This window comes from Terrapene carolina, unplaced genomic scaffold (assembly GCF_002925995.2).
Source record: "Terrapene carolina triunguis isolate 2854851 unplaced genomic scaffold, T_m_triunguis-2.0 Scaffold68, whole genome shotgun sequence".
Lineage (NCBI taxonomy): Eukaryota > Metazoa > Chordata > Testudines > Emydidae > Terrapene > Terrapene triunguis.
In genome coordinates this window covers 32,715,068-32,728,664 of record NW_020664419.1, presented here as the reverse complement: position 1 = coordinate 32,728,664, position 13,597 = coordinate 32,715,068, and the positions used below count along the sequence as shown (strand labels likewise).

Genomic DNA, 13,597 nt, shown 5'->3' with positions numbered 1-13,597 from the left:
TGGGTTATGGAGATATGATTTTTTAAATAAATATGGCAATACACAGTAGGTCTCATTTGTTTGCAAAAGACTAATATAACTGCAATTATGCAGTCAATATAACTGATAAATGCTTTTGTAAAGTTATGAGTACAGGTCATAATTGATATTTTTGCTTATACTTCACTTTTGTAGGAGTTGTAAAGGTGTTTTGCATCTCAATACTTTTGTATAAAATAAAGGTCTTTATCACAAGGAGTCTAGATGTGGATTGAAGTCCAGTTTGCATAGATGAAAACGTACAATTCTTTAAAATATTTTTCTGTAACAAATTTATGGACTGTGAAAAAGGAGAAACAACCCTTAGTTTATATCAGCCTTGAAAAGTCACGAAACTCTAAGTGCTTGGCACAAAATCTATAAATCTATTGACTCACCCTGTAACTTAATCAGAATGAAAAAAACAAAACAAATAATATTATGTGGGATGACTGCTGGGCTGAATGCCTTGTTTCACTGGAATCTGTTTGCTCTTTCACATATGAAAATGTATCCTTCCTAAAAGTGATTTTTTTCCCTGTTTCATATTTTTATTTTGCTAACAACCTTTGATAATTATAAAATAAATCATGTTTAAATGAAGTGTTTATCCCTCAAAGTCCTATCTATTCCTCCTACTTTCTCATATATCTATCTCAAAGTCAGATGGATTTGTGACAGCACAAGCATTTCCATGACAACTGGAGACCCTTTGGCTTGAGAGGCATTTTCCCTGCTGATAGGGCATTTTCCATGACGGGCCCTAGACTTTGGAATTCATTCCCTCCTTTAGTCCGAAATAATCCAAATCAGTTGATGTTAAGGGCACGCTGCAAGCCATCTCTCTTTTCCCAGAGTTTTGAGGAGAAAGGAATAAGCCAAGGGTCAGGATACATATAACTAGGGTGGAGATCTGCAGCTACATTGGGACTTTTTCTTTTCTGCTTTTGGGGAGCTTCATTTATTTTTGCATTTTTAATACATGGCAAAGGCTCTTACGGTTTTCAAGAACCACTTTAAAAACATTTATGCAACTGGGAAAAAAGGGAAAATACCCTCTCCATCCCCTTAAGATTATGGATGTATTTGGTGCAGCAGCTTATGACCAGCTAATCTACCCTTCACCAGAGGTTGCCAGAGACTTTTGGACCCATATTGAAAGCTGATGTTACCCACGAAAGCTTATGCCCAAATAAATCTGTTAGTCTTTAAGGTGCCACCAGACTCCTTGTTGTTTTTGTCTTAGATGTTACGATTCAAAGTTTGATATACCCATCCTTCACCAAAAGCTTCCAATGTCTCGGGAGGTATTCTTGCGTGCTAACTCTTTCAAGAAAGGCAGCAGGAAACCCTGTTTTATGTTTAATGTTGTATCTTTAATATTTGGAAAAAGTTCACTCCCAACTGATGTTCAAATAGAAACAAGAATGGTTTAGTTTGGGTTCACTGGGGCAGAAAGGAATGTTGTCTTTACAAAAATAAAGCAAAAACCACTGGAACAACTTTTAAACATCATAGATGGAATGAGAACTGAGAGGTTGAAAACATCATACTATCAGGGTTTAGGTATTTTGTTTAACTGGTTTGCGTGTACAATTTTGTGGGTAGGGTCGGGTGAAGGTTTTATGTGAAGTATTTTAAGTGTATTTTAACTGGTTGTTTTCTATTTCTTTTATATGGTAACATACTTGCCAGTTGTAAAACTAAATCCTCGTCTCCAAGAAGTTGCCTTCTCCTCAAATTTATGATCAACCAAGGCCTTTCAACACATCAGACATGAAGAAAGACTATTATTTTATCACTGGGCTTGAAGGGAAAGGAAATAAAAAAGGGACCGTCATGTCCTCTTGAGGGCTTAATTCTCTTATATAGCCCAAACCAATAAGATGCTGAGAGCCCTCAACTTCCATTGACATCAGCATTAATTTGAAAAATTGAGGTATTCTGCACCAAACAGTAATAGCCCTGTAGAGAATCCATTGATTTAGTCCTTTACTTTGCGGCAGGCAAGTTAACTTTTGATTTTCAGGAATGGTAGGGGACAAGCCAATGATATGACAATGGCATAATGTCATGTGTTTCACCAGTGGACCTATCACCAGGGGACCCCAAGGACTTAAAACACTGGTCACTTCACCCATCACTGAAGTTTAAGTGCCTTAGAGGTAGAATTGTCAGCTGGTTAACAGCATACTACAAACTTAAAGAAAAGTACTACATTCATCTGAAATGGCAGGGAGAATTTAGGTAAGACAAGTAAAATGACCTGAGTTAGAATTTGGATTAAGACACTGAGGTGACAGTGGGAGACATTTAAAAATGTCAACAAGTCCAGTTTAAAATTTCTCCATCAACTTTAGATCAGTGGTTCTCAACCTAGTTACCACTGTGGGCCACATATGCAGCAGCAGCTCTCCATGTGTTATGGTGGGCTGAATCCACACTATATATACCAGGGGTAGGCAACCTATGGCAGGGGTGCCAAAGGCGGCACACGAGCTGATTTTCAGTGGCACTCACACTGCCTGGGTCCTGGCCACTGATCCGGGGGGCTCTGCATTTTAATTTAATTTTAAATGAAGCTTCTTAAACGTTTTAAAAACCTTATTTACTTTACATACAACAATAGTTTAGTTCTATATTATAGACTTATAGAAAGAGCCCTTCTAAAAACGTTAAAATGTATTACTGGCACGCGAAACCTTAAATTAGAGTGAATAAATGAAGACTCGGCACACCACTTCTGAAAGGTTGCCAACCCCTGATTTATACACCATGGCTCTTGATGTCACATGGGCTGCAACTGTGTGCTGGTTGGGCAATGGGTTTCAGAACCACTGCTTTAGATTGATGATGGTTCTTTGATGGGAGGAATAGGAGCAAGCAAAAAATAAATCAGAAAGGAGCCACCTGTCTTTAGGATTCAGTTCTACTCAGCCAAGGTGTTTACCTCCTTTCCTGCCTGCCATCCTCTCATCCCCCGTGGAGTCGGAGAAGGCAGCAATGTTCCTTTGATGTACAGATTTGCCATTCAACTTAAAAGGTGCGCCAGGGCAAGCAGTTTGCCTGCATTTACCCCACACGCCTGGTAAATCCAGCAACATTGAGGCAATTAATGCTGCCGCTCTGGAGGTTTGTTCAACTCCATCAAAGAAGTCCAGAATATCGAGCTAAGCTATCAGGTATTTTAATACGGAAATCATGGCCAGGCAGCTCAGCCTCAGCCAGATTGCCTTTATTACCTACCAACCCGGTACTGGTGGGAATATACTCCTGTAAATCTAAATGCCTCTTCTAGCCCCAACGTCACTGTTTATCCTTCCTTGCCAGGCTGACTTGAGTCCCGGTCCCCTTCCCACTGACGCCTCTGGCTGCTCCCCGGTGCTAGCGATCCCAAGCCGCAGCTCCAAGACCCCTGTGTGCGGAGTGGGGTTTCCAACTCAGTGGGAGCAGGAGCTGCTTGCTGTGGCAGTGACACCGTGAGCAGTATGGTGCTACCCAACCGCTCCCTGCACGCTCTGCTGCCAGGAGCAAGTATTCTCTTTTGCTGCCTTGCCACGCCACCTCTCCGCGCCTCTGGTGACTGGTTCAGGGGTAGCAAAGTGTGAGGGACGGGGGGGGGGGCACTCCTGTTTTTGCTGATCCGCCTCCCTCCGTCCCCTGCCTCCACGTGTGTGGTCCTGTGCATTCAGTTTGCAACACACTCGGCCCAGCCCCACCCCCTGCGCAGCCCGGTTCACTCTGCAACCGCAAGTCAGAGCAGCCGCCACCCGAGAGAGCGGAGGGCACCAGCTTCGGCCGATGTTACTGTGGGCATGCCCAGGTAGCTGACGCATGCTCAGTAACAGCCAAGCCGCTGGTTGAACCGGGGAACGACCCTTTGTGACCCTCCCCTGGGCGCTGGGGCCGCGGCGCCCCTCCGCCGCCCCTATCCTGAGTGACTCACAGCGCCCGGGCTGCCCGTGAAGGTCACAATGGCCACGCGCGGAGCGTGCAGCGCTGGCAGCCGGCGGAGGGGAAGGGCCTGCAGCCCCGGGGAAAGAAGCTGCTCCCAGAGGGTAAGGTGGGTGCTCGCCAGGCCCCGCTCAGTAGGTTCCTAGGGGCCACGGAAGTTACTTCTGTGTTCAGGTTGCCCCTTAGAACAGCCTGAGTCGGTCCAGTTCTCTCTGCTAGGGATATCCTCAAAGGCTGGTTAAACAGGCCACCTAGTGTGCTCAGCCTGGCCTGGGAACTCCCTCTGCCCCCCCCCGTAAGGGCGACTTGCCCTCACTGGCGCTCTACAACTCTTCACGTTTAGGATCAGCCAAAAGTCAAGTCCCTGCCCCTAGTAGCTCCTGGTCTTCACAGGCAGACAGTGCAGTTCAGACACAGGCTATCTAGGTCTAGTTGCAGAGGGGCACAGGTGTATTTGGGAGACCATTGCTCAAACTGCCACATTGTTACAGAAACTCTGACCTTTTTATACCTCCAAAGTATTTTTCTTCCATGCCACTTAGGAGGACTGCATATCGATTGCATACTTTTGGTTTGGCATAATTTCTGGAGCCATTTCCCATCACTTACATACAGTGAACAATACTATGGTAGGGAAAGCATCCCCAAAAAGAAGAGTGTGTGTTTTTAAGTTGGTGTTGTCCCTTTAATATTGAAAAATAATAAGAGATAGAGAAAATGTAGCATGGAAGCATATGACAACAAATTGAATTATCTTCTCTCTCTAAATTTACAGGGCAAATAGCCAAAGAGTGAAGTAACAATGACACAGCTTAATATATCATGATGAATCAGATTCATGCAGAAAGAAGACTGCTCCCATTGGGTTTAAGTGATGAAGAAAGAAAAGAAGAAGAAAACAGTTTGTATTTGCAAATGAATTTTTAATCAAACTTTTGCTAAAGTCAGATGACAGCTATAAAATATCAATATATAATTAATCTTTTTCATAATCTCTTTCTAACAAAAGATCCCTTAGTCTGAGAATAGGACATGTCCCTAGCTAGCACTTGTTTAGAGATGAATTACCCCGCACAATGTCTTTTCAATGTCCATTGCCTATCTAGACTTTCTACTTATGGGACAGCTTATATTCTTTAAAAAAGATAAATCGAAGGTTGGGATTATGTCATCTCTAATGATCAGGATGTAATATTTATGTACTATACCTTTTAGGAGATAAAATGTATAGTTGGAATTGTTAATGATTTAATTTCAATGCCTAATTAAAACTACAGATTTGTTTCACTGGATCGTTGCTGTATGTTATGAAGTCTACTGAGTTTTTAAAATAAAATCTACAAAATTATATATAAGACATTATTCCTAATGCAAAGACATCGTTATACAGAGATTTCTAACCAGCAGTAGCCCAGAGCAACAGACATAGAGTGGGATTTCAGTCAAATGATACATTTAGGGTCCCATTCTTCCCTGCTCTGGTTATTTGTGACTAGGGAGGTGGAAACTCTGAAATCTTCAACTGTTGGAGTGTCCATGGAATTCTTCCAGTTTGGGGTTGAGGAGGAGGATGGGGTGGTGTTAGAGCAGTGGAGATGTAGCAGAGTTTGTCCCTTCATGGAAGAGACTGGAGATTTTACCCTTAAACTCTCACATCTCCCAAGACATATGCAGAGCTCAGGGATCCATTTGGCACAAGAGCCATCCACACCTTGCACATCTGGTTTGTTGCAGTCCCTGGAAAACATATTTAGGTTCCTGCAGGAGCTGTGTTGTTACAGTCTCCTCCAACTTTGTCTGTCCAGAAATATACCACAAAGGTGAGGAATTCCATAGTGCAAAGGAATAATTTACTAAGTTTAGCCTGTGGGATTTTTGTGTGGAAAATCTGGTGGAGAGCCACCAGTCATCCTGTGTCTACTTTCAACTTCATCCTCTCTGCTAATGTGGATTCCCAAGGGAGAGACTGCTGCAGGGTTAGGAGAAAAGGGAACATGCTGGTGAGCCAGTTTTTCTTCCTTCCTTAACTCACATAGTTTTTCGCTCATTTCTTGTAGAATATAAAGGATTAGCTACCCTTAATTTTGCATTAACTGCATTTGGCTCTCAGTACTTTTCAGAATCAGGTCCTTGAGAACTAACTGTCTTTAATACATCTCCTTTGAGGGATGTCTTATGGAGATAATTTGTATACCTAAATTAAAAGAGTTTATTAATCTATAGAGAAAATTATTTTTTCCCACCATGAAATAAACTCACATATATTAATTAACCAGTTCCTTCCATTGATGGAAATGGGTAATTGGAATCATAGAAGACATTGATTCCACCAAAGGTTTCTAGTATCAGTTTCATTTCATTTTAATTAGAAAGCTTGTATCATAATTGGAGCTTTTAACTATTTCTTCCTTGACTCTTTATGGCTATTTTTGTTATTAACTCACTTATAACATCTAGTCTTATCAATTTCAGATAACTTCTCTAGTTCTGTATTTTGGAAACTGTCTCTTCTCTTTGATAGGAATGATAAGAACCAACCTCCCTCCCCAGAAAATCCCAAAACTTGGTGTGAACAAATATTTTCCCACAGTTTGCTGCCACCAGGGATTGCTTCCTGGTAAGTCTCTGGCTGGTCAGTACCTTAATGTTGGTATTTCCTAATTTAAACATTTTCACACACATTTGTACAGCAAGCTGATTCTCAGCTGTGACTAAATTCACACTGTGCTGTGTTTTATTAATGAAAATGCTAGATTTTTTAGCAAAATAACTACAAAACAGCATTAAAGGTTTCCGAAAGTAATATCCTGACTGAATACTTGCACAAGATCATTAAAACAAATGGGTATATATAAAAGTGCAGTACTTTCTTCTCATTAAAAGCCTGATACAAAGCCCATAGAAATCAGTGAAAAGACTCCCATAGAGATCATTGGATTTGGGATCTGGCCTTAATGTCCAGGCTTTTAAAGCTATTTAAAAAGGCCAAGGCATTTCCTAAATTCCCTATCTGCTGATATCATGGAATCTTATCCAGTGGAAACTTGTTTAGTTCATGTAGTCTATCTTGGCAACGTTTCAACAGAGGTAACTTTCCATTAGGTTTCAATCCAGTGATTGGATGTACGTGGGTGGACCATGCAGAGTCCCACTGAAGCCAGAAGGGCTCCGTATGGGGAGAATGGTGCAACTGATGCTGTTCTGGTTGCATGATCAGACCTTGAATAACCATACTTTCCATTATACTTGACAAGGATGGGGAGGTCTGTTTTGTCATTTCATATTAAATTTACTTTCTTTCTTCGTAGACTTCATGTGGAAAAGTAGTTTTCACAGGAAGTTACTCTTCTCTGCAGGAACTGGTGGAAAAAGGAAGCTTTGCTGAGGTGTAATCATCGGACTAATCAGAAAGCTCATTAGTCTTTACTTTTTCCATAGTAATATTTTTCTGTGCAGAGGAATGTCCTGTCCACAGCAGCCTCTCTTGAAGCTTCTTCCTGCAAAATATTTCTAAAACCCATCCTTTTCTTTCTGTCCAGAAAGCTAAAAGTCTCATTCAGGCCCTCATCATCTATTACCCTAACAATTATAACCACCTTCTCTTTGGCTTCCCTAATGATCTCATTACCACTGCCACTCCATTCAAAATATTGCTGCTAAGGCCACCTTTCTTGCCCGACTCTTTGACTATATCCTCCTCTTTTAATAGCTTCATTGATTTCCCCATTTCATTGTATCAAATTCAGGTTCCCTTTGCAACTTGTCTCCTCCATACTTGTCTGCTCTTTTTTGGATTGCATTGCCTCCCCCCACTCTGCCAACAATGCCAGCTTTGTCCACCTGTCAGCTTCTTGCACAATGTCTGTGCACCTTCTTCCAAGCAGCCCTTTAGATGTGGAATTCCTTTCCTGAATTGATCCATAAGGCCACTACTCTCTCCTTCCTCAGATCTCTCCTTAAGTCTCACTTCTGCCACAATAGCTGTAAAAAAAGATCAGCCAATGAATGATGGCTAGGTTGAGGGGCAAATGGAGATAGTTGGCACTTTATTTATAATAGTTAGAAAACAAAGGTTAGCCCTGTTCCTGTGTACACTGAAGTACATGTGTAACTTTACTGAGATGACTAAAGTTACACATGTGCCTAAGTGTTTGCTGGATTGGTTCTTTATTTAGGAAATAGGTAAGGATTAGTGTCTACCTACCACCCGAAAATGTTTGATAAGTGATCAGATCTACAAAAGTAGTTAGGTGCCTAATTCTGGGGTTTAGGTGCCCAAGTCACATTTTTAGACTCCACTGTGATCCACAAAACCCACAGTTGGCTGCCACCTAACCCCATAGGCACCCAAACTCACGCAGTGCCTAAGCTTTCAGGGTAAAAGTTTCCTAAGTTTCTGCCTCTGGACGTGCATGCTGCTGCCTCACTCTAGGTGCCCAGAAACCTGTTCTGAGTAAACCCTAGTGCGATCCACAAACCAGAGAAAGAGCACTTATCTTGCCTGCAGGGTCTGATCTGGTAGGAGTGCTCACATGCCACTCAAAATCTGGCCAGTGGTGGAGGTGCCACCATCCCTTTATAACCTTTAGCTCAGTGGTTAGACCACTAACCTGGTATGTGGGAGATGGGGGTTCAATTCCCCACTCTGCCTGCGGGGGGGGGGGAAGGATTTGAAGAGGGGAGTCTCCTGCCTTTTAGGATAGTGTTCTAACTACTAAGCCATAGGATATTCTGATTTGGAGCTCTCTCTCCTGTTGAAGCTGTTTCATTTTGGGTAAATACTTAAATAGTTATTGGACCAAGGGGACTGGACCCTGGGTCTCCCACTTCTCAGGTGGGTGCCATAAGCAGCAGGCTAGAGTCTCTCTGGTCCACTGACTGATCTCTACCACTGTCCATTTTGTGTGGGGTAAGGCGGGATCATAACTCATTCTCACAATAAACAGCTTAGGCACCTAAACCACTTGTCTCTAGGAGAGAGGTTCCCAGCTGTGGATTGTTAGCAGAGATAGTCCCCTTTCTGCAGCCCAGATTTAGGTGCTGAATTTCATGAGGGGATGGGGCTTAGCACATACCCAGGGCCGTCCCTAGCCCTACGCAGCTCCCCCATGGGGGGGCTGTTTGGGGCCCCAGGCCTCCCCATACCCAGGGTCTGGGAGGCAGGAGCTGTGGGGGGCCAAATTGGGGGCCCCACAGGCCCAGAGTGGCCCCGGGGATTAGCGGAGGGCCGGAGCAGCCCACTCCGCTTCCCTTGCCCTGGCCCCAGCTGTTTCGCTCAGGGGAGGGGACATGGGGGAAGTGATCCCCCCTCCCACTCACCGGTAGCAGCGGGAAGCGGAGCAGCCCGGCCCTAGCCCGCTCTACTCCGCCAGCTCCCAGCCGTGGCGCTCTGCTTCCCGCCGCTGGTAAGAGCCGGGGATGGTCCTTTCCCCAACGTGAGTGACATGGCTGGGGCCGGGGCAAGGGAAGCGGAGCGGAGCGGGCTGGGGCCGCATCTCTCTGCTTCCTGCCATTGGTGAGTGCGGGGGGTGATCCTTTCCCTGCACTCACCGACAGCAGGAAGCGGAGCGCTGCGGCTGGGAGCTGGCAGAGTAGAGCAGGCTGGGGCTGGGCTGCTCTGCTTCCCGCCGCTGCCGGTGAGTGCGGGGTCGCTGGGGGAAGAGGTGGAATAGGGGTGGGCCGGGGGCGGAGCAGGGGGGAAGGGTAAGAGGCAGGGCGGAGGGAGTTGTCCGGGGCCCCACGTCCCCCCTAGGGATGGCCCTGCCCTTTGCGGGGGGGGCTGGCTGAGGGATAGGGCTTGTCGGCGGGGCTGGTGCTGCCGCGTATGCAGCACGCAGCTGCCTAGGGCACCATGAAATTTGGGGCAATTTGGTGCCCCAAATTTCATGGTGCCCTGTGCAGCTGCGTATGCTGCATAAGCCTAAGGACGGCCCTGCACACACCTTCTCCTCAGCATCTCCCATTGGCTAGCTTAGGTGGCTCACTGTTTAGCATGCTGACTTTTGCAGATCACATTCTTAGGTGCTATCTCTCCCCTGCATTGCATCGGGAGCCTAACTCAGGCTTTGTGGATCATGATATTGTTTGAGGGATTTTCTAGAAGTTAGGCATCGTGGTGCTGAGTATTTCAGGGTGTAGATCTGGGACTAAAAATGAGTGAGCACTGCAAAAGATGGTCCTCTATTTCTATGTATTAATTGGTTACAGTTCCTGTTGCATGATAGCTTTTTTTTTTAAATAATCTTTTTTAGAGATAAACCAGAGAATTGCAGAAGAGTCGCCTCTTTCCCCCAAACTGGACAAATATAAGCTGGCAAGATTTTTAGCTGACAAGGCAATCAGGGTATGTGCGTTGACAATAGATTTTAGTGGTTTGTTTTTCCATTTACGATACTGTTTTCTAACAATATTTTCCCTGGGGGCCAGCTGGGAGTTGATCATAATGAGCTAATAGGTTTTTTTAAGTTGTTAAACCCTGTCTGCTAAATGGTTTTTAAAACTGTGTTGGTATTTAAAAAAAATACCTTCTCCCTAGTTTAGACAGGGCTATAGTGCAGATAGCACTGTACAAAGACTGCCCTCATTCCCCCCGCCCCCGCCAGAGCTTTGTCAGTACACATCCTCCTCACGTTGAACTACAATACATTTGCTCTTCTCTTACTGGAATTTGTTATTGCTGAATTCTGTGGGGGTTTACGGGCTGAGGGGAACAAACCCTGCGACAGAGAATAGATAAAGACATAAATCCATTTGACACCTAGATAAGATGGTGATTGCATGCTATAAATACATATCTATCTATCTATCTAGCTATCTATTGATTGATAGATAGATATGGCCAAATTTCATTTGTAACATTGCAGTTCACCTTTATTAATTTGGCTCTCCCAAAATGACAGGGTGATATGTATTCCCACTGTGCTAACCAGCCACTTGTTACTGGAGGGAAATTGCTTAATACTATTGTGGAATAATCAGCAGGATTGCCTTCAGGACAGAGAGAGAGAGAGAGAGAGAGTGAGTGAGAGAGAGTGTGTGTGTGTTTGTGTGTGTGGACAGCTCCTAAGATGTTGTAGGTGCTACTGAAATCCAATGAATACATCTTCAGTGTTTCCCCTCTGGTTTTAAATTGTAGTGCTTGCAGCTTCAAAGGCATTGCACTAGTGTTGATGTAGACCTTACTTATAAAAGATAATCCATAATATTTTTGCAGTGTCTGTGTTTTCATTTTAAAGTATCTGCTTGCAATCTTAGGAAAAGAAAATTTTTACCATCTGTGGACCCTACCCAGTAATTCGTAGAAGTTTAAGGAAAAAAGGATGGGTGGAGAGAAAGTTTTCCATAAGAAGTGACTTACAGGACAATAAAGATGACGAGTGTGATGCTGATTGTGAAGCTGGTGGGAAGAATGGTAGAGTACCTAAATAGCTTTCTGCTTTCACATAGATGTGGATATAACTTTTTATGTACAATGTCCTATCATGTTTTTAATCTTTGCATTTCTTATAACAATAATCAACACAAAATTATCAGAACTAGTCATGCAGATTTTCACTTTTAGTCTCTGATTTTGAGAAAAGAAGAAAAGGGGTTTACAGGGGCTGTAGTACTGAGGGCCAGATGAGCCTCTTGCTGGTAAGTAGGTTAAATTTGCAGATCTGGCTGTTAGGAAATAAATCTTCTTTTTCCTGTAACCTGAACATGTCATCTAGAGTCTCTGAAGGACAATAAACATGCAAACCTACTATGCCATTTTTTGATCAGACAGAAGGAAATCGAGAGAGTAAAGCAGAAAAGCTGAGAATGGACTCGTCTATGACATGGATCCGTGTTTGTCCTAAAGGGAAGGAAGTGCTACCTCCTTGCTAGTGATTCTAACCCCAGCACAAGGAAAATGAGGGGTCCCATTCTTTCAGCTTCAGGAACATTTGCTGTAATGTAAATGGCATCCCTTCCTGCACACTCCAATTTGTATTATCGATGAACTCCTCTCCTCATTTGTTTCAATGAAGCCATTGTATGGATAATTACAATTATGCTTGTACTCATTCTGATTCCCAATGCCTAGTTGTGAAGAGTGTTTAGTAACACCTAAAGATGCCTATGTAGTTAAATAACTGGTAAGCAGAGGATTAATTTAATACAAGAAAGTTATTATAAAAGCATTCATATAGTAGTAGTAGGCATCCTTCAGTCTCGAGAGACCCTGGGTATGCGCTCCGAGAGGTAAAGAATGTACTTAATTGGTTTTATGGCAACTGTGGCTGAAGAGACCCACTCGAGAGAGACAATCTCTGCTGCATCTGTTACATTTAAAGATGATGTTTCGTCCCTTTGGGCTCTGCCTTCTGCGAGCTCTTTTCTCTGCTAAGCTGGACTGCTTCCTCTTGTAACTCTGGAGACCTTTATAGAGCTCTTCTTTCCTAAGGCTGCTGTACTGAGTGTAACCTTCTCAGTTATCCACATCCATGTCCATTTCTTTGAGGTCTCGCTTGCACACGTCATTGAAACGCAATTTTGGGCATCCTTGGGTCTTTTTCCAGATGTCAGTTTGCCGTAGAGGATGTCCTTTGGGATGCGCCCATCATTTATTCGGCACATGCCCAAACTAGCAGTGGCATCCCTGAGGAGTGTTTGCATGCTGGGTATGCTGGCCTCCTTGAGTACCTCAGTGTTGGTGACTCTATCCCTCCCGGAGATTCCAAAGATTCAATGAAGGCAACGCATAGGAAAGCTGTTGAGCCTCTTTTCCTGATGAGAGTATAGTGTCCATGTCTCGCTCCCATACAAAAGTGTACTGATAACACATGCACGATACACACAGTTCTGTGTGTATTCTGTCAGTTTGCTGTTTTGTCATGCCCTCTTGCTCAGTCTAGATAGTGTTGCGGCAGTTTTTCTGATGTGGATTTTGAGTTCTGTTTCAGGTGAGAGGTTGGCTGCGATAGTGGCCCTCAGATATATGAACTTGTTCACCGTTTTGAGTTCATAGTGGTTGATCTTAAGAACATAAGAATGGCCATACTGGGTCAGATCAAAGGTCCATCCAGCCCAGTATCCTGTCTGCCGACAGTGGCCAATGCCAGGTTCCCCAGAGGGAGTGAACCTAACAGGTAATGATCAAGTGATCTCTCTCCTGCCATCCATCTCCACCCTCTGACGAACAGAGGCTAGGGCCACCATTCCTTACCCATCCTGGCTAATAGCCATTAATGGACTTAACCTCCATGAATTTATCTAGTTCTCTTTTAAACCCTGTTATAGTCCTAGCCTTCACAACCTCCTCAGGCAAGGAGTTCCACACATTGACTGTGCACTGTGTGAAGAAGAACTTCCTTTTATTTGTTTTAAACCTGCTGCCCATTAATTTCATTTGGTGCCCCCTAGTTCTTATATTATGGGAACAAGTAAATAACTTTTCCTTATTCACTTTCTCCACACCACTCATGATTTTATATACCTCTATCATATCCCCCCTTAGTCTCCTCTTTTCCAAGCTGAAAAGTCCTAGTCTCTTTAATCTCTCCTCATATGGGACCCGTTCCAAACCCCTAATCATTTTAAAAAGCAACAGAGAGTCCTGTGGCACCTTTAAGACTAACAGAAGTATTGGAGCATAAGCTTT

The 13,597-nt window shown here is 43.8% G+C and overlaps 1 protein-coding gene across 1 annotated transcript in view; it reads left to right on the top strand.

Moving 5' to 3' along the window:
- Positions 1 to 3,780: 3,780 nt before the first annotated feature.
- The window catches only part of TTLL8 (tubulin tyrosine ligase like 8), a 56,149-nt gene continuing 46,332 nt past the window's right edge, over positions 3,781 to 13,597 (top strand). The window contains exons 1-5 of the mRNA XM_024201452.3: positions 3,781 to 4,076; positions 4,748 to 4,873; positions 6,494 to 6,589; positions 10,224 to 10,315; positions 11,227 to 11,383. Coding sequence (XP_024057220.1) covers positions 4,795 to 4,873; positions 6,494 to 6,589; positions 10,224 to 10,315; positions 11,227 to 11,383 — 424 coding nt within the window. The 5' untranslated portion in view covers positions 3,781 to 4,076; positions 4,748 to 4,794. The remainder of the gene's footprint in view (positions 4,077 to 4,747; positions 4,874 to 6,493; positions 6,590 to 10,223; positions 10,316 to 11,226; positions 11,384 to 13,597) is intronic.